Below are 21,146 nucleotides of genomic sequence, written 5' to 3' on the forward strand. Positions count from 1 at the left end.
CACATAATATATTTTAGTTATTCTTTGTTTCGAGTTACCGACCTAGATTGCTCAGTTAATAAGTATTCATTATCTCCAGTTTAGCAAATCTGTATTGTCTTGTACGTGTATTTCGGGTAAGGACTAAGTTGGAGGTCATTTCTAAAAGTGAACGCACTGTTACATATCCTATGCCGACACCAATCCCTTCTGATAGGGCGAATCCACCTTTAACTACATAGCCCATTACTTCTCTATCACAGGAATGACGTACAGTTGAACATTCTGGGAGATACAACTCTGACATTTTTTTTGCCTGATCTCGTATTATGTCTTCATTTAATTTTTTTCGCAATGATTTTTCTACCACGTTTTTAGTTCGTTCGGTTTCTTTCACAGACGAGTTAAAACTTTTATTTAAAAAATTTGTTATTTTGTTCGTCAACTTTAGTCTATTACGCTTATTTTGTTTTCTAAGCCGTTTCAAAATTATTAAGTGATTTTTCCGTAATAACACTCTTTGTTCTTTATTAGGATCCTTTCTAAGTTGTTCCACCGGGCCCGACCAGTTTTTATTCCCTTTAAATCTCTTTAAATCTCCACTAGTTGGCATACAAATTAAAGAAAAATCTTTCGGTTGGCCGTTAAAATTAGTCACTTTGACTCTTATTAAATTAGATGACCTTCTGACAAATTCTAATACATTTAGATCTTGTATAAAACTTTTCTTAGTATTTAATGTAGAAAAAGATAAATGCGTTTGCAGTTTTGATAATATGTGGCGATCTCGTAAAATAGAAAAATTTGTTTCATTGGACCATTCTTTAACTAATATCTCCCAGTGGCAGTAAAACGGACTAGAAATTCCGAGCTTAGTGAAATTAACGCGCTTATTAGGCGGAAATTGGAGATATTTTTTAGTTAGCCTTAATTTTTCATTTATACTTTCTATTTTATATGCATTTGTATCTGGCTCATGCACATCTGGACAACGAAAATTTAAAGATTCAAATGCTATAGAGCTAGATTCTCTAATAGCACCTACTCTACAGCCTCTGAGGATGAATGCCAACCAAAATGGCATTGCCCAGTTTGCTGGTAGAATGATATCAATACGTGAGGTTGTACCTGTAAAGTAAAATATGTTCAGTTGAACTATTAAGTTGGACTAATAAAAATATTCAAATACTACAAATCAATTTGAAAAAAGAATTTTCATGTAAATGATACAATAATTACCTGTACTGCTAATTCCAGGCTTTTGAATCAATAAAATAGGGATTTTTGCCATAACATTTGTACTAAAATATTCATCATTCTTTACCCCAGGGACCAAACATTCACTTCTCAATTTTTGAATTTCAGCTGTAGATGGTTTAAGTTTAGTTGCTATCTTACGAATATTTTCTTCCCATATTGGACTTTGGTTTGAATTAGTAGAAGGCATTGATACAATTTGTGATTCAATAGCTGCTTGTTTGCATTTTGTTCTTTTCTCGGGCAGATAAAATCTTGGATCTAATACAGTAAATGGAATTACAATATTTGGGGGTAATTGATTAGGGGATAATAATGTACTCAATTGCTTCCACAATTGATTTTGTTGAAATAAAATGTCTAAATTTTCTTTTTTATTATAGTAGTCTATATGCCAAAATTCAAATGTTTTAGAATCATTTTCTATGTTTAAGTTATCACTACTCTCTGTCTCCATTTCTAAATCTTTAACACTTTCTTGAGACTGCCTATTTAATTCTGTATTTATAGAATCAATCTTTAATACTTGGAGAGCATTTGTTAATACAGCAAGTGTCAATGGCCCATAAAATCGAAATCTATTTAATAGACCTTTCAATGACCTCATTTGACAATTTTTCTTATTTATGTACACAATATTTTCTTTTTCCATCACTGTAGAACAAACCTCTTTCTCTAAAGGCACAAAATTAAAGCTTAGTATAATCTCCTCAAAAATATCATGATAACATGCTGGATGCACCCAAATCCAAATGGTTCTCATCTCTGTTAGATTAGGTCTCCACAAGAAATATACATGCCCTATTGGAAAATTTGGATAGCCGTTCTTTTTATAGAACATTAACATGCCTTCTCTATTACCAGTTAGGTATATTCTAGCTGCAAATGTTAATTCAGATAAATTACAGTGTGCTTTTAAAGTTTCTTTTAACAGATTTTCTGGTCCACTAATTTCAATGCAGGTATAATAAGATATATCTTGTAGTAAACAATGTTTTTTTATAGCACGATAATTAGCTTTGAAACACTTGTCATTTGAATGGCTGGCAATACGGTAGCCCCATTTTTCAGTCATATGGAATCGCTTGGCATGCCAAATGTGTGTTTCCAGCCATACCTTATTCCGTTGCCTTCTGTTATACTCTGTTAATAAATTGAATGGCCTCCTGCGATATTTCCTTGAAGGTCTCTTATTTTTTGGAGGTAAACCAGATTTGGCCATTTGTCTCGAATGAGCTTCTCGTAATCTCCTTGGCATTCTCTTTGCATTATGAGACATAACTCGTCTACGCATGTGAAGCGGTAACTTTTGAAAAATTAGCTTTGAATGCTCAGGAGTATCTAAGAAAATAACAAAATAGTTTTAATATATTAGTATTAAGAATTCATAACGAATATTTGATTTTAAATCATAATTATTAGTTTATTATAGCGTTTTATTCAACATACCAATAGAATGTGTCATTGCTGCAATCTCTGCGGCCCGTGATGAAACAAACTTCATAATATGAACTTCATGTGGTAAGCACTCAGTGCCTCCCAAAAACTCATCAAATTGTTTTTTCTCAGACATTTTAAAATGTATCTGGAGTCAATTAACCCGACACCGATTATTTACTGATTTTAGCAGTTAGCACCTTGATGGATATAAACACTTAGGTTAAGATACCTAACTAACCTCAACTAACCTAACATGAACGAGCCTACCTACACAGCTCACAGCTGATCTACAGTGATCTACAGCAATCTGTAGCAGCGATGACGAGCAACATGGCGGCAAACAATATGGCGACGATTACACAGTTGAAGTGATACCACAATAGCGAACATTAAGTTGGCAACACCATACTAGTCAAAAATGTATACTCAATTGAACAAACTGTACTTAGCCGGTGCACATGCACTAACACAATGTATATATGTATATGACGGCCTTGCAATAATGTTCAACCCTTTATAAATAGCAATCCCTCCCACACTCTCTCTCTTCTGTACAGGTGTTACTACTAATTGGACAACTGGTCCATACACCTAACTCTTCAGATACGAAGTCCGATTTTATAATTGTGAAGGGAAGTGAAAATAAAACGATTAAAAACGGAATATTCTTGGGAAGATATTTATTCTCCTGATTGTACTAAAATACTACAAATCTACAGAGACTACAGACACTCTGACTGAGTCTGGCTGAACTTAGTGAACCTTTCCTGTCTACACCGCTCTACACACACGGTGGTAAAGTAGATATTTACCAAATGATAAAATAACTCTTTTCTAATTTGTTACCTACAACGAAATAATATAATTATCTGTATATTGTTACAAATTGTACTCATAAATAAATAAAATAAACGTAAATCGATTATTACTATTTCATAATGAATGTACTATGGAAAATGTATAGTGGATGAAACATGTACGAATCAATTTTTTATTGAATACTTCGATCCTTTCCTTATTATCATACTGATATGAGGACATTACAGATCACGAAAGCACCAAAACGAGTTTTTATATTACAGCTTTTTTTATGTCGGATTTATTCATTTGTGGGCTTGTTAGATTCATTATAAATTCACCTATGATGCTACGTAGACTGATTTTTTCTGTTGGAGCATGTGTTATTTCTACAGTATATTATAAGAAGTATATTTGTAAACTGTTGTTTTAAATACACTGTTTTTGTTATTTTTCAAAAATTATAAAAAAATTGAAGCCTTTAAAAAATTAAAATCAATATAGAAACACCATTATTTAGGAACTCACTGTTTACCTTTTGGCGGATTGGTGTGAAAATTTGAAATTGATCTCAAATATAACTTTAATTAAGATAAAATTCGAATTTTAATTTCATATTCTCAGAAAACATATTATGATAAAATGCAAAAGAAAAATTGCAATGATATCGGATCAAAATTGACTTGAAGAATACACACAAGAAACAAAGCCAGATGACGACCTGCTATAGAAAACAGCGGATAACTTTAAAGATTTCTGTCTGAAATTGAAAAAAATTCTTACATGTACTTTAAACTAAATAAAATATTTCTAAACTTTAAACAAAATTTCAAGTAAATTCTTTCCTATGAAAAATCCTTATAAATAGTGCCTGCTAACGTAGTTTCCTTTGAATGTATAATGCTTTGACTATATAAGCTTCTAAAAGCTGCTGGCACTTCCTATCTTAAGAAAAAAATGGCCTTGAAAGTAACATGACTATTCAACTGATCGATTCATTTATTCCTTATCCTTAAAATGAACTATAAACTTTTAAGTGACTCATCCCATACTCTATGTAAATAGCACCTATAAAATTGTTTTCAATTTTAATGAGAATCAAACTATGATACTTGAACTACTTATGTAAATAAAGTTCGGTATAAATAACTACTGTTCCCAGCTACTTGCGCTAGTCTACAAGTCTGCAGTCACTTTCGTAATGAACAACTGGTATCAACTATAAATTCTCTCCTCTCTCAAAACGAACGTGAATTATTCATAGAACTTTACTCGTAATAACGCTTTGTACGTACACTTACGTTCAATAAGATAAAATCATTCATAAGAGATTAATAGCTTTGCCCACCTGTTATTATATACCGATAGACCTACAGTAACTTTCATTAATTTCCCTATATCTTTACTTCAAATACACTCCCCCTTTATCGTTACAAATTTCTTATAATCATCAGTGTCAAATTTGACAGGAAATTCAAATTATAAAAACGATTCCATATATTTAAACGAGACAAGGTCCTGAAGCTTATCTTACGAGAGAGGATGTTAGAGAAATTATCGACAATCGAATTTTTCGAAGAAATTTTCTCAGCCTTAAAGCACCATCCATCAGAGTTTATTAACGTGCGCGTATCGTGATGGCTGAAACAGTTTGGTCTTGACGTGTAGCTATATACTGTATAACGCCAGTCAACAGGCGCAATCTGTGATGAATCGTGTGCATCCGCTCGATTGGTCGAAGCCGAACAAGTCTCTTGTACTACGACTGAATTATCTCATATCTCTGTTGCTTTATAACATTTAGATTAGGGCTTACAGGGAAGCTCGGCTCGTTATAATGCACTTATACAGGCTCGCAATAGCGCCCTCGTCCCTACGTAATAATCTCTGCTAGACAGACTAGAATGCAATTAACGAATTTCAAAAGCACCTTCACGAACGTCATTTAGAAGCTTTTCGTTCATTCGAAAATTCTCTCAGAGTCCACAATATCCCCCAGTCGGTTTTTTTCTCTTCTCCAAAGCCTTCTTGGAAAATTTTATGATCTGCTTTTATACCGGCCACTAAAAGTATTTTCAGTGAACGCACATCACTCTCCGGGCTTCGTCTCGTTTCACCATGGCTGTTGTCACTTTATCCGGAAACGCGGTAATGCGGAGCGAAGATCGTTCGGATTCCTCGGTTCAATAGACACGAATAGTGTGGAGAAGAGCGTGGTGAGTGCACCTATACGATATACATATGTATAATCCTTGTAGGGTGGGTGGGTGCATGAGTCTATAGTCTGACTCAGATATCTCTCGCTTTGGATCTCCGTAATAAAGAACAGGCTCATCTCCCGTTCAGAGATTCTCGTAATGGAAGGACACTAGCCGAGTCACGGATAGTATACATTTTCCCCCTCCCTCCTCTCTCTATTTTACATTTGCTCGCTTGAAATTCGCAATAAATTATGAATTCCCGGCGCGCGCCATTCGCGAATCATACCATTTGCATAATAATGCGACTCATCAGATTCACGGTACTCGCCTGTGCGTCTTAAGGATAACGAATGAAATTGCAAAAGCACCTATAAGTCTCCTACCTAATTTCCTAACGTAATGAATTATGAAACAAGCCCGTTCATTCTTAACTAGACGCAAATTCCATTTTGCCTTTTATTTCTCTCATGCTTCCGAGTAATTTAAACGGAACAAAGGAATTTCCTTCGTAATACGCGAAACAAGCCAAAGTTTTATTAATCGTTAAATGCATCGATGGCAAAGGAAAATTACGATTATGATTATTATTATTGCAATAGTATTTCGTGAGATGGTGGTACCCAGTTTTCGCGTTATGTAGGTGTATTGTTGGTCAACGAACCCCCTCCAACAATAGCCGTAGATCAATTGAAATGCACCCCTTGCCAATGTCCTCTGGCAATACGCACATATATACATGCACACAGAGTGTTGTTATCTCGCGCATAGGGGAGGCACTGTATTTCCTTACACGACACATCACTTTCAATTTCCATGAGAAAGTCTTTTGTTTTTTCTATATTCTTCCTGGCATCCGCTTATCACTGCTAAAATATGATACTATAAATTCTATACGTATAATTCTATATCATAATTTATATACACCCTCGGTGTTTAGTTTAACAAATTATTCTACAGTATAGTAAACAAGTATTCAAAATCTTATCACTCTAGTTATCAGTATTATTGCTACAATTGATCATTTTTTATAGTTATTCAAGGCAAGAGTATGCAGTGCACGAATTTCTGGTTGGAGTAAGGCGATGCTGCTGCATTTATGGTATTTTGATATTTAACGTATATATAGTTATTAAAGCAACGAGATTTGTATGGTTATATATATATCTATTATTTTAAAAAATTTTGATAGGGACTAGCTTAAGCTCTTTCGACCCAAAAATGGTTAATTTAATACTTTATTAAGCTTTAAAATAAAATGAATAAAATTTACAGGGGAATGAGAGTCCTTGAGTCTTTTGTCTTTAACCGCTGCAAACACAGGTCACACAACGCAACACAAACACAAAATACGCGTTTTTCACTCGTCACATTTACAAGTATTTGACTTATTACAGGAATTTTTACGAGGATAAAAATTCTTTTACTGCACACTGCACACTGCACTTCAATTTTATACTGTTTTCTAAAAAATGATTTAATAATAAGTTAAGAGAAGCACGATAATCCACAAGAAAAACGCACCACGCATACTAAATACTGGCGATATTCATGATTTTTTAAGTTATTTCACTGTATTTTGAGTTTATTTAATTAAAACAAGAGAGAAGCACACGTATCCACAGTACAAACGCACCACGCGCACTAAGCACTGACGTTTTTCACGAGTTTTTAACTTATTTCGGTATATTTTGGGAGATTTTTTGATTTAAAATGGAGAGAAGCACGACTTTTGGAGAAAAGCGACGAAAGTGCACCGGGGCGCGCGAGAAGTGAGAAAAAGTCCGGTCGCCCGCGGTCGCGCGGTTGAAAAATTCGAAAGACCGTCGCGGCGGCCGTTTCGAAAAAGAAAAACAAACATGGCGGAGGGATACCGAGCCCGTTTTCGCATTTGTCCGAGCAGGTTCTCTCCCGGTATCCCTCCGCCATGTTTGTTTTTCTTTTTCGAAACGGCCGCCGCGACGGTCTTTCGAATTTTTCAACCGCGCGACCGCGGGCGACCGGACTTTTTCTCACTTCTCGCGCGCCCCGGTGCACTTTCGTCGCTTTTCTCCAAAAGTCGTGCTTCTCTCCATTTTAAATCAAAAAATCTCCCAAAATATACCGAAATAAGTTAAAAACTCGTGAAAAACGTCAGTGCTTAGTGCGCGTGGTGCGTTTGTACTGTGGATACGTGTGCTTCTCTCTTGTTTTAATTAAATAAACTCAAAATACAGTGAAATAACTTAAAAAATCATGAATATCGCCAGTATTTAGTATGCGTGGTGCGTTTTTCTTGTGGATTATCGTGCTTCTCTTAACTTATTATTAAATCATTTTTTAGAAAACAGTATAAAATTGAAGTGCAGTGTGCAGTGTGCAGTGAAAGAGTTTTTATCCTCGTAAAAATTCCTGTAATAAGTCAAATACTTGTAAATGTGACGAGTGAAAAACGCGTATTTTGTGTTTGTGTTGCGTTGTGTGACCTGTGTTTGCAGCGGTTAAAGACAAAAGACTCAAGGACTCTCATTCCCCTGTAAATTTTATTCATTTTATTTTAAAGCTTAATAAAGTATCATTTTAAAAGTATAAATTCATTTCTTTAAGCTATGTGTAGTATAGGAAAATAAAATTGGTGATACTCATGTGTAGATGATAATATAATGAAAAGTCGTTTAAATATAAACTTTTTTAAAGACTAATACTTTTTTAAATATTTGGTTTTATTTAAAGTTTGTATTCATTGGGATAATAGTAAGTGAGGAGGCAAGAATGCACACGTGTATATTTGATTAAAAAAATTATTGCTACTTTTATTTTTATCAACCAATCTAATATACATAAAATATTAGTACTAATTACGTTAAAAGTTAGTAAAATGCTTAAAAATATTATCCATAGAAATGTGTAAGTTATTATTTTCATTTAAAGTTTTTCATCAAAACATGCGTACTCTTATATATATCCGCTCGAAGAAAATAAACTTCATTTTCGAAAAAATCGTTACAAGTATAGATAAATACAGATTATACACAATGACAAATTATAAATATAATGTATCGAATAATCCTAATATCATCAGTAGTTTGGCTACATGAAAACGATAACAAATAAAATACATACTGTACGTTGCCTTGAATAACTGTAGGAACTGTTATAATTCAAATTTAATCTCTCTGTAGTTAGTACTTAATTCGTTACTAAAAATTTCATAATAAACTTTGAAATCTGCTGTCTTTACTGTATCCTCTGTTTTTTCGGTGTTTCGAATTGATGAAATTTAGTAATAATGCATGAAAAATGCTATAATATTTCTAGATTGATATCATATTCTGCATCATATTTCTTTTATAAAATCGTTATAATTCGATGGCAAAATATATTAGGTAAAGAAAGTAGAACTTGTAATCTTTTGTCATGAATTTGTATATCATCAAGGTGGAAATTTGAATAAATTAAGTAGTATAAATATATTTGTGTATATAGTAGGGATCGATAGGTATTAGTTTGAGGTAAAACTTTAGAGTAAATAATACAGCCAGTCCTATATGCGTTACCTGCCTCTTATATGCGTGTGTCGTTTCGTGGATTGGAGCAAAGAGCGTGAATAAGAGGATTGCACGAATCGAGGACTCTAATCCTCCAATCATTCCACTCCCTCTCTCATATAGGGGGCAGCGTCAAAGCTCCCGTAATAAAGAGCTAATCAACCGTCCACCTGGTGATTATTTGTCATCTTCTTAGGTCCTCGTATGCTGGACATGCGTTTTCTCTTCACTATTAATTATAATCTATACATATATACATAATATATACATTACGGGAAATTGATTCGTGTGCACATTTGCCTTATACTATAATACACAACTGTAAGGTATCACACGAAGTAAAATCAGCGAATGTGCACACGAATCAATTTCACAAAACTACTTACCGTCACGAAAAAAAAAACAATTACCCTTACACATTCCTCGATTTTGCAATTATTGTCAATTTTCCACGCCAATAAAACTACTGACGAACGCACGCGTTTAATATTCTAACAAATCAAATCAATTGACAAGTATATTACTCGAAAAAATATATATATATATACATAAAAATGTTCATTGAGTGAAAGCGAGAGGAACATCGTGTTAAGTGTTATACAGTATAGTTAGACGCGGAGAGTTTGTATAAAATCATAAATGACGGCACGCGTGGTGGGCTTTGAGTGGAAAGAGTCCGAGAGGCTGGAAAAGCGTGGAAGAAAGCTTTTAAAAATAAGAAGCAGGAAGAGTATAAGCGAGTACATTGCTTTTGGATTATAGCCCCTTTCTCTCGATCTTCCGCTTTTCAAATTTATTCGATAGTCACGCAAACCATTCGTCACTGCATGAAAGCGCGAGACGATTATATTTTCAGAATAATATTTTTCCACCGAGCTGCGCGGTACGAAATGCATCGACTGAAAGCCGATGCCTATACCGGGCCAAAGGTGAGAAAAGTCGATCGATCAAAGCCGATTGGTAAATGCTCTTATAATACTATTCGTTATTACATATACAAATACATGTTAAAACATTCTATCAATTATTATCGGAACTCGATTGTAACTAGAAAGAAAAAATCTAGGAATGGTACAAAAATAGAAGGAGTGGGCTAAAAATAGAAACCTCGTGACTCGAAATGATTGATGTTGGTTGATAGAAAGAGAGAAAGAGAGGGAGAGAGAGGAACAATTGTATAAAAGGAATTTCGAGAGATTTGGTAATTGCGGAAGATCGTTAACGCGGCATAAAGTAGTGCGGAGTAATAATGCGATAATTGGAAGGAGGTAATAGTGCGTGGTTGGTTGGTAGTGGCATTGGCCACGACAACGAAGGGTCGCGCCTATTCCCCAAGCTACAATGAGGGATTCCCTCGAGCGCCCTCGATTCCTTAGGGCACACGCATACGCGCATGCGCACGCGCGGAAAACTCTCTGATAAGGTCGTTGTGCGTCCTGACGGCGTTTGGTGGTTTGGCTTGGTGCTTGCTATCCAGTATCGGCCGTAACGCCGAAGCGTCGCGACGTTACCGCGTTTATATCCTACGCTTTTTGCTCTTTTTAATATTCCACGAAAAAGCCATAGTATCGTCCTATCCCAAACTGTCCTTTAACAAGGACTCGTTTCGAGATTTTGTATTACCTCTCTTTCGAAAAATCGACTCGTCCTTTTCAATTCCTCTGAAACGCTACCAAAGTTTCCTCGCCAAATTTCGCACGTCTTTTGTTCGTCTTGCTCCTTTATAAATATATTAACCTAATTTTCTCTTATTCCAAATTGTACCTCGACAAGGATTTATCTTGATTTTACTTCCTCTCTCTCTCTCATGTAAAAAATCAATTCGTTCTTTGAAATTAGCGTACCTAATGGACTACAATTTACCTTGCAATATATCCTTCCTGTTATCCTTCTGCAAACATCAAGCTGTTGTTCAATTGTTATATAAATTGTCTCTCTGTAAGAACCCGTCTTGATTTTTCTCCCTCTCTCAAAATAATCAATTCATTTTTTAGACACACGTACCTAAAAAATTACCTAATTTTCCTGGTAAAATATTCGTTTTTCCACCCTTCCATAAACATTAACCTGGTGTCCATTTCGTTCCAAATTCTTCCTCTACAAGGATTCGTCACGACTTTACCCTCTCCCTCTCTCTTTCTCTCTAAAAAATCAATTCGCTCTTTTGAAACTACGTACCTAATAAACTACTTGATTTTTCTCGCAAAATATCCTTACTATGATCCTTTCACGAACATCAATCTGATGTCCTGTCATAAAAAATTATACTTCGACAATGATTCCCATCAATTTTATACCCTTCCTCAAAAAATCAACTAGTGCTTTTAATCCAATCTAAAAGAAAACGCATTTAACATCCCTCGCAAAACTCTACCTGATCAATCACATTAATAATTTAGTTGAACATTTACTGCGACCTTGAGATGCACATGTCGCTAGTAACTATGACTTTATGGGGGTTGAGGGTGATAGATAATGAAATCTGTGGAAAAGGTCAAATGCAAGTGTCGAAGCAGTACTGTCAGTGGGTGTAAGTGGTGTTTGAATTAGCAATTTCGATGGTTGGCAGAGTTCAGTGATACCTGGTGAACGGTCACGATGAGTTGTGCAGGATGGCAGCCGTACGTGCTGCTGTTGCTATTACTAATAAGAGCAAACGTATCAGGTAAGTGGAGGAAAGAAATAAAGGATCCTTTCAAACCACCTCATTTCCCTTTTACAGTTGGCAGAGTACCATTATCCTACTACGTCACGTGCGCACGTGCGTTTGTTTGTACTCGCGTGGACCCTCGATTCGATATATTTACTCCAACCTTTTACCCAAAACGAATAAGCAATCCCAACAACTATATCTACTACTGAATTCTACTAAAAAAATACACGAGCCACCACATTTTACAATTCTTTTATCTCGAAAACCTAGCTTTCCTTTATCTTCCTGTCGTCTCGTCTGCTTAACATATTTTGCAAAGTCACATTGCACAAACTTTTCAGTAAGCTTATTTAGCACACTGCCAATATTCATATTAGTTGTATGCTTAATCAATCACGCGATTCGTTAAAGTATTGTATGCTAAATTACCTAGTGGCTCACTGTATCGCGAAACCCGTTTAATATCGAGCAAATTTACATACGAACGATTTCGATTACCAATTTCAATGAAAATGATAAATAAATAAAACGCTCGTTTATCACAAATGACTTTAATTAAAAAATCGATGCTTTAGTTTACCACATTTATAGAGAGAGAAAGAGAGAAAGCATGGTCCAGTTAAAACATAGTTTTTCCATTGAATTGTTCCTGGCAGAATGTTTATAAAACTGTATGCATTGCTCATTTTAGTAATTACTGGGGAACAATGTGTGTACCTAAAGTCCCATTTGGGAAATTACTTTTTAATTGGAGCTAGTGCCGAACGATTGAATTTTTGAAAATTTCATATAGAAACCATCAGTTCTGCCCGACGTTAACCTTATGCGTTTTAATTAGGATTATTCTTGGAGTGTGTCTATACGATACATATAAACATGAAAATCGATATCTACATGCAAGAAGAAGGAAAGAAAAGGTACATTGTCCTTGAACTTGAGTTGGGAAATATTGAATTAAACGATTAAACTTTTGCAGATTTCACGTGGAACTCAGACCTGTCCAATGTTTCTTTCGAGCGTTTCAATTAAGACTATTCTTAGGGTATCTATGATACATAAAACACTGATATCAATGATAAGAAAGGGAGGGAAGAAAAAGCACATTATCGGCCCTGAACTTGAATTACATTGTCTCTCAAATCAATTTGTAATTGAGTACTGACAAAAGCTACATATATTTATTAAAATTGTATCGGTCGAACGATAGGATTTCTGAAAATTCACACTGAATTCATTTTTGTCCAACGTTACTTTCGTGCGTTTCAATTAGGACTATTTTTAGAGTGTCTGCGATACATATAAACATGAAAATCAATATCGACCAAGGAAGCTAGAGAGAAGAAAAACTATATCTCGTCCGTGAACCTGGATTGGTCATCATTTCCGAACGAAATAGATCTTAAAATTGCGTGTGACATTTCCTTGTCCCTCAAGATGATCCGTATAATTGAGCAATAACAAAAGCTATACATTGTTAAAAGACTCGTAGTATACACCAGCAAACAGGATTATCCAAGTAATTGGTCGATGAATTCACCCAGTGGCAAATAAGCAATGTTTCTCCAGCATATTATTGTAACCACTCTAATAAAACTACAGTTATGTTAATGGAAAAATTTGTTTAACGTGTCAGTCATGTAGGTAGTTGCTAAATGTGGCGAAGCTGAATAAACTTTCCTGCTAAACGAGGAGCGACGCAAAAGTGAAAATGTTTTTGTTGCTTTTCACAGGGTGAACGAAAAATGGCAAAATTGCTAAAAGTGACGACGCTGAATAAACTTTCCTACCAAATGAGGAGCGAGGCAGGAGTTTGCATGTTTTTGTTGCTTTTCTTACGAAAAATGGCCAAAGGTCGTTGCGATTCGTGCTAATGAGCTTGCCTACAAGGTAAGGCGACTGTAATTTTGCAAGAATGCCACGCGAAGGTTGAACCGTGGCATTCGCACTTGACCGTAATCAGAAAAAGCGATAGGGAGTTGTCGCGTGCCACGAGATCTATGCGATTTCGATGTAGAGTATACGGAGGATCGATGGTTAATTCCTATGCTACCCCTATGTTAGCCCTTGCTCTCTGAAACTCCTGGAAATTGCATGGATTCGCGTTTATAACGCAATAATTCATTAACAAAAGCTTTAACCACAAAATCAGCTGGTAATATTGGTATGGATGGACCTTCGGCTGTATAAGGGAGAACTTTAATTAATTACACAGCGTCAATTTTGGCTAACGAGCAAAAAGTAGAATAGTCGAGATAGACTGGTGGAATTATGTTATGTTCCTTCAAATTTAACTTAAATTTTTGACCCTAATCAGCAAAATTGGAGGAAACGTACTTTAAAGGATCACTAAAGAGAATCACTGAGAGGATCTCTAAACGAAAGGTCCTTGTATAATCTCGTGGCACGTGTAGCAGCAAAGATAAACACTGGTAAAACCCAAATTAGGCTTATCGAAAGCTAATTTCTTTTCCAATGAAGAAAAAATTGTATTTCCCAACACAATTCCATAGTTTTCTACTCTACCGTTGTATTATAATTACGAAAAAGCATCTCTCGATGAATTTTCATTCATCAGCAAATTTGTCTTCAAGGTTGACAGTATACGACCGTGCGTTGGCGTATAATCAAGCCTGTCACATTCTGAGAATTAGCAAACACTCTTCCACTCGCTGATCTATTGTTCGGAGAAAGTAAACACTCGGATCAATCGAATTGGTGAAAACCTTTGGTTTTGGCATCGGTACGGATTTGACGGATGTGGCTCATCGGGTACAGGAGGGGGAGAAGACATTTTGGAAAATCACGTGGCACGTACGCTTTGCGAGTTGGTTATAGGGTTTCTGGATTTAATGTATAGTGCACAGCGCGTATAATAGTGAAACGTAGACCCTTTCGTGCTCTGTTTATAAGGTTAAGGGTAGATAAAGCCGTCCCCTCCTTTACCCCTCCCTCCGTATAGCATCGTATATAAGTATATATATATATATATATATATATATATATACTTATAGCGTTTGGTTCCCATCGATTCTTATTTACATGCGGAAGGGTCCTTGCCGACTTTGCGTCCCGGACCGTCTGTCTGGGCCGTGGGCGTCATCGTCCTCGTCCTCGACATCCTCGCATTAGCAACACGTCCTGTGCGTCTCATTGCTAGCGTCACGCCATCGCGTCACTAAAGTTCTGCAAAATTCAGAATCGATCTCTGGTCGTCTCTCTTAACTGCTTCTCTCTCTCTCTCTCTCTCTCTCTCTCTCTTTCTCTCGGACTCGGCCAAAGCTTGTTTATTTTGGCCTCGCGAGTTAGGAACATCTGGACGCCCACCGATATTTCTGTCCCTGCCGATTATTTCAAGGTATTCACCTGTCCTTCTTCATCTCTTCACCTACTCTCTCCCTCTCTTTTTAGCGACTGGCAACCCATTATACAGACGGAAATCGATCAGCAGATGTGCCGCTACTGTAGTTTTCGTTTATTCACCACTGATTTGCCCAACCGAAGCAAACCATTTAATGGCTATACCCTTTTAACGCGTCATTCTTCATACAAATTTCCACTTTAATTAACAATTTTCATACGGTGCTTTTTTTCATAAAACAACCAACAAAACTCCACCTTTTTTTTATTCCCTTTTGAGAGATATGTGCTAGAAATTGCGAAAGGTGTTTTAACTCCATTCGCACGCTATTTATGCAGCAACGAAGCGAGCTTTCGGCTTTGAAGCGAAATAAATAACGGAGTTTCATCGAACTAAAGTTCAGCGAGCATCCGTCTGTAAGTTGCGCATGCAAAGAAACGGCGCTCTAACGTGAATGGTACACGCGATTTTTGTTTCGGAACTAACGAAAACTCTCTGCTCGAAGCGAATCTTCCGAAAGAAATATCAGCGCGCGAGCTCTGCGCTATTGTGCAAATTACTCCGCATCAGCGTGGACGTTAAGCAGACGCTAGAAAAATTTATCACTTTGGAAAATTGCGTTGACGTTTGTCAGAATTTACGAGGGTCGCTCATCTACCCGTGCGAGGACGTTTCGTTAAAGTTGCAGGAGAAACATGTACAAATACGCGTAATACTGATGCAGAGTGTAAAATGCACAAATACGACGTTGCATGAATTATATTCGTGGAAAGTCAGACACCACACCTCGAATCGCGCGGAGAGAACTGGGTTAAAGCTATTAAAAAACTTATTATTTCATTAATAATCCCTTTAAAGAAAAATATACGTCACGAGTGTCAATTGGCCTTTTGAAGGCCAAATATATTTTAATCGATTTGGCACGATCGACGAAGCTCTGACCTTTCATGGACTACTCGGATAGATGGGTTATCACGTAGCGCACGATTTTGCAGATCGATCGGTAAAATAGAAGACCTACCTTGTTACTGACACGCAGCGAGCTATGCAAATATTGTTCCGCTATTTTCAACGACAATATTCCAGAATCTCTTCTCTCCCACGCTCGATTGTCGGCTCTATCGCCTTTCGAATCACAATCGAATACTCTGTATCCTCGAAATTCGTCAAAGACTCCGTTATTCTCCCACTTTATCCGCTTGTCCGCGAAGCCACAATCAGCCGTAAACATTCTGCACCTTTATCGCTAACTTTTATTCCTATACATATGCCATTTGATTAATTTTATCGCGCAACAAAAGACAGTAGGATAAAATACAGTAAATATAAATCGACGCTGACATTTATTTGCGAATAGAAAGGGAGTCGGAAATAGTTCATATCAAGGACAATATTCTCGGTCCAGTAACGAACAAAGTTTTCTTCAAACTTTTCACTGATTTCCAATAGCGATACAAAGAAACAGAAACTTGCAGTTAATGGTTAATTAACGGCAGACAGGCTATATACCGAACCAGTGAATTTCAAGGGATATTGATTTTTCTGTTTTAAATAACTACTCGACGTGTAACAATGATGCGCTGCAAAAATTTAAACATGCATAAAGGGCATAATTAGAAACGTTTCTTTTTTAACAAATCTTTGATCTTCTAATTGATATCAGCCCACTTTCTCGACTAATTTAAACATTTATGTTATCCTCTTTAAATATGAAAGCAGTTACGACCAAGTTTGTCTATATTTTAAAAAAGTCGAGCAAGTATTTGGTTTTTCTCATATCTTTTAAGAGCCGCATAAGAATTTTATGAGCCAAAGAATTTTTATAGTAATAATATTGTAGTAGTAGTGTTCTTCGAAAATTGATCAAATACTTTGGCTCATAAAATTTCTACGTGGTTTTTAAAATGAAATGAGAAATTCCAAATATTTGCTCGATTTATTTAAAATATAAATAAACTTGATCGCAGTTGCCCTCGCTAATAACTTGCGTAGGATAACATCATTTTGGAAATTATGAGAAATATTGTCTTCCTGCAGGAAACTGAGATCAACCAGGAGACCAATGATCTGAAACGAAATATGTTCACGGTGCGATGCATCTTTAAATTTGTGCAACGCACATTCGATCTACACAGACTCCTATCTCAAATACATAATATTTAAATAAATAATAAAATTATTCTACATTTATTTTCTTAAAAGTCAGATTTAGCTAGTTAAAATAATTAGATATTTACCTCATCAGTTATAGTTTTAAGAAGAATTAGCGAAGCGCTCGATAATACCTAGCAAAATCTGCGCCCAATTTGCACCTTCTTGTTCGAGTTTAGGCGTCGTACTTTCAACAATAATAATGAAAGAGCCCCGAGATCTAGTTGTTAACTACGTTGTATAGAATATCGCGCAGTTCCAGCAACTAAGAAGTATCGTCTAACTCGTTCAACCAATATTTATGAAGTCGTTATAAGGCGCGCTATATCCTCTCGCGATACTACCCATGTCTTATTTCATTCGAGTATCGTCAACGAGACATATGAAACCCACTTGATTCATAATCCCATACCACGCTATCATTGTATAATAAAATTTGACTCCTTACCATCGTGATGATCTGTATTTATAAATAATTAAAGCAAACAATGATAAATTCGTAAAGGGATTCTATATAGAAATCTTTCTCGTTTTTAAGGAGCGATCGAGTTTAGTGTATGATTTAACGCAACACTGCTGAGTGAAGGATAAATGTTTGAGTTGAAGAAAGAAAAATTCTGGTTAAGGTTTGGGGCAAATGAAGCGAGAGATATCAGGTTGGTATTTGCAGGTTGTGGTTGCTTCGAACCGACTGGCCGAAGAGGGATAGGAAAATCAAACATCGCGTGCGCCCACGAAATCGTTAATCAAGACGAACTCCTCTTAAAAGGCAGCCTCGGCCTTACCCTTGTGTGTCGATGCAACTAACACAAAGAGAGAGAGAGAGAGAGAGAGAGAACTCGCGTAATCAAAAAGTGCCAGTAGCGGTCTATTGCACTATATGCGCCTATATTAAACCAACCATTTACTCTTCATTCACTTAAATTTTTCCTTTCCGTCCATTGCTTAATTCCCTTATTTCTTTGCGTCCTCCTCTCACCTATTTATCATAATCCTTCATTATTTCATTTTACAACCCAAACCCGTCCTTCTTTCATCCCTGTATACTCACAAATACTTCGGACCACAACGGGATCAATCGATTTTTAGTGGGCGTTATTCAGCAGAAAATGCCATTATCCATCGCTTGAATTTTAGAAGCTCGCTCGTACCTTTAATGGTCTGTAAACTATACTGAGAGAAAGGGAGAGAGAATGAAAAATCATCAGCTGACTCTTTCTCATGACGGTACTATACGTACGTGTGTTATCCAGAAGCTTTTCCTGGAAAAAAGGGAAACCGATGTACTTTTAAAGATTTTAAAACGAACTGCTAAAGCTCGTATATTAGTTAGTATTTTTACATCCCTTTTACACCCTAGTTGATCAATAAAAAGGCAGAAACCTTTTCTGGTACACACTCGAATTGTTTGGAATAAAAATCTCATGTTTTTCTTACTCCATACAGTCCCACAGTATACCTGCAGTTTCCCATTGATGTGTAAGTTTAAATTACAGCAACCTTCCCATCCCTCGACACACCATTTGAGTTTTCTTTTCTTAGTTATTTATCAGTGAAAGAAAACTCGCAGCTTCCGAATATAGAAGCTCCCGATCAAATTGATCTCTCCTCGGTATTTCTGCCTCATTTAATTTCCATCTTTGCTGATTTCTCGCTTCATACGAATATTTTTTCAACGCGAATAAGCGATAGAATTGTAGGCAGCTGTGTGTACAATTCTGGCTGATATTTTGATAAAGCATCAACCCGGTCCTCGCGCCATTATACTACTGTTATGAGGATTATTTCGTGAAAGAGACGAAGATCCCCTTTGGGCAAATAGCGATCGATAAATGCAAGGCTTTAAGGTATAGAAATCATTGTTAACGCGCGACGTGTTAACTCGTAAAGCGTTCGGCCTCGACTCGTAAACTATATAGCTGATGCTTTTAATTTGGACTTTCAGCCAGGCAACGGTACACGTGTCACCTGTCTATCACTGTTATTACGACGACTTGCTGTTCCAGCAAACATCAGAGCCCGTTACGTCAATTTTCAAGACGGTTTAATCGCTGGTAATCCGTCCAGCTTAAATTCAATAACATCCGCATTATACTTGGATTATGCAGATGTCACTTTTATTCAAATATCTCGTCCAGTGATAGAATGGTCGTTTTGGTGTAATAACGTTGTTTAACGATGACCTTGATGCAGCAGCTTTCAATATCCATTGTGCAAGAGGGCGACGTATTGATAAAGTAACGCGACAGGACGTCGTTGCGAGGATACTTTTATAAAACTCGAGGATACCGGCTCCCTCCGAGGTCGTTATGGAAGCAGCAACCCCCAAAGGCTGGAGAGTAGCATAACGAAAGATCCAAACTTGCTCGTCCTCGCAGCGACTGCGCCCATTAATCTATTCTATAGGTATATATCTTTCACTGCTTACCAAGGACAAAGCTTTTTTATATCGTGTTTAACTATACAATCATTAATCATGGTAATGACTTACTTTCGTTAATACATTATAACGATACCGTTGAGTATACATGCATAATCAACTATCTTAGTCAATCTGATAGCATTGGGTGATTGCATCATTTTAATCCATTCATTTTGTTTAGATAAGTATCTACAACTTGCAAACACACATTCTTGCGAAAAACTGCAATGTCAAATTAACTAATTTAAAACAAGCAAAGTCTTTCCAATCAAAATCTGTACTATTGCGATAACGATAAAATGGAACGATGAAACAGGATTACATTAACGTTATAGCTGTGTTGGTTGATTGAAAAATACGATCTACCAGTGCAACAGCGGAAAAAAGGAATGTTGATTAGGCGCGTCGCTTGTACGTTTTTTTGTTTCAATATTCGTTTACATGTCGCGTCACGGTAGACACGCAGTACACGTGATATATGCTACGTTGTAATCCTTTAAACGAAATAATCTCTACGCTGAGAAAAAAATGTTGTATTACCAAACGAAACGTAACTGGCTGCACTACGCTGCGAGGTTAAATACTGTGAAATAAATGTGATGGTTTGGTTTACGGACAGAGGGATATATATATATATATATAGTTGAGAGATTTTGATGGCTCAACTAGACACGAAAGAATTGGCCAAATTTATCTCGAATTAATAGATACGTTTTAAAATATTTGACATAAAGTTTCTATATTTTGATATTATACTTTCTGAATAGGAAATTCGAACGCCAATGTTTATCAGCTTAATTACACAGAAGCTTATGATATGCGAAACGTGGAAATGTTACCATTATAATAGCAATTTATTTTAGTACGACTATAAATAATTCAAACTCACAGTTTTATTGATAATATTTTATTTTTATTCTCAGTGTACACAAGTTTTGCTGTCCTGACTTTAATGCTTTCGTGGAACAAAAAACCTAAATGAAAAATAATAAAAAAAAACTCGCAAATCAGTCGAATTACTCGCCAAGATTTGATTTACGACTAACTGGTTTCTGTCAGTAGAGGAACTGTGCAGTTTCGCAGAAACTTCAGCGTAAGAGCATTATGTTTATACGAAGGTTATGACTAAAGTCCTTAAGGCGAAACTGGAGCTCTGGCACCGGCAGGATTGCCGAAACAATAAAAAAAGTGCTAAGCAATCGTGAGTTTTATGGATCTATATAAGATTTGGTAATATTCCCCTGGGTGTATTTATTGATTCCCGGGATGGAATGAATATTCATAGGGTATGCGAAAGGTGCGAGAGGATAACTGAATAAACCTCGTTTCGCTGTTAGTATTGTAACGTTATTACAGTTTACCA

At 36.2% G+C, this 21,146-nt stretch overlaps 2 protein-coding genes across 2 annotated transcripts in view; one reads left to right on the plus strand and one right to left on the minus strand.

Moving 5' to 3' along the window:
* Positions 1–49: 49 nt before the first annotated feature.
* Positions 50–3,135, minus strand: Pop1 (POP1 ribonuclease P/MRP subunit). The gene is made up of 3 exons (XM_066728409.1): positions 2,686–3,135; positions 1,219–2,577; positions 50–1,107 (listed from the first exon to the last, which is right to left on the minus strand). Exons 1-3 carry the CDS (start codon positions 2,807–2,809, stop codon positions 56–58), a joined length of 2,535 nt encoding a protein of 844 aa, XP_066584506.1. The 5' UTR covers positions 2,810–3,135; the 3' UTR covers positions 50–55.
* Positions 3,136–10,695: 7,560 nt separating this feature from the next.
* The window catches only part of Ret (Ret oncogene), a 41,797-nt gene continuing 31,346 nt past the window's right edge, over positions 10,696–21,146 (plus strand). Inside the window, exon 1 of the mRNA XM_066728263.1 lies at positions 10,696–11,864. Within this exon, the coding sequence (XP_066584360.1) occupies positions 11,798–11,864 (67 nt within the window). The 5' untranslated portion in view covers positions 10,696–11,797. The remainder of the gene's footprint in view (positions 11,865–21,146) is intronic.

The sequence above is a fragment of the Prorops nasuta genome, unplaced genomic scaffold (assembly GCF_024137725.1).
Source record: "Prorops nasuta isolate Cenicafe-Biocafe unplaced genomic scaffold, Cenicafe_Pnas_1.2 PNAS00006, whole genome shotgun sequence".
NCBI classification, from domain to species: Eukaryota; Metazoa; Arthropoda; class Insecta; order Hymenoptera; family Bethylidae; genus Prorops; species Prorops nasuta.

Coding starts and splice junctions, on each gene's coding strand:
- Pop1 (XM_066728409.1), bottom strand. CDS start 2,809: ATGTCTGAGAAAAAACAATTTGATGAGTTTTTGGGAGGCACTGAGTGC. Junction 2,578..2,685: donor AGCAATGACACATTCTATTG/GTATGTTGAATA, acceptor TTATTTTCTTAG/ATACTCCTGAGCATTCAAAG. Junction 1,108..1,218: donor GCCTGGAATTAGCAGTACAG/GTAATTATTGTA, acceptor TTTACTTTACAG/GTACAACCTCACGTATTGAT.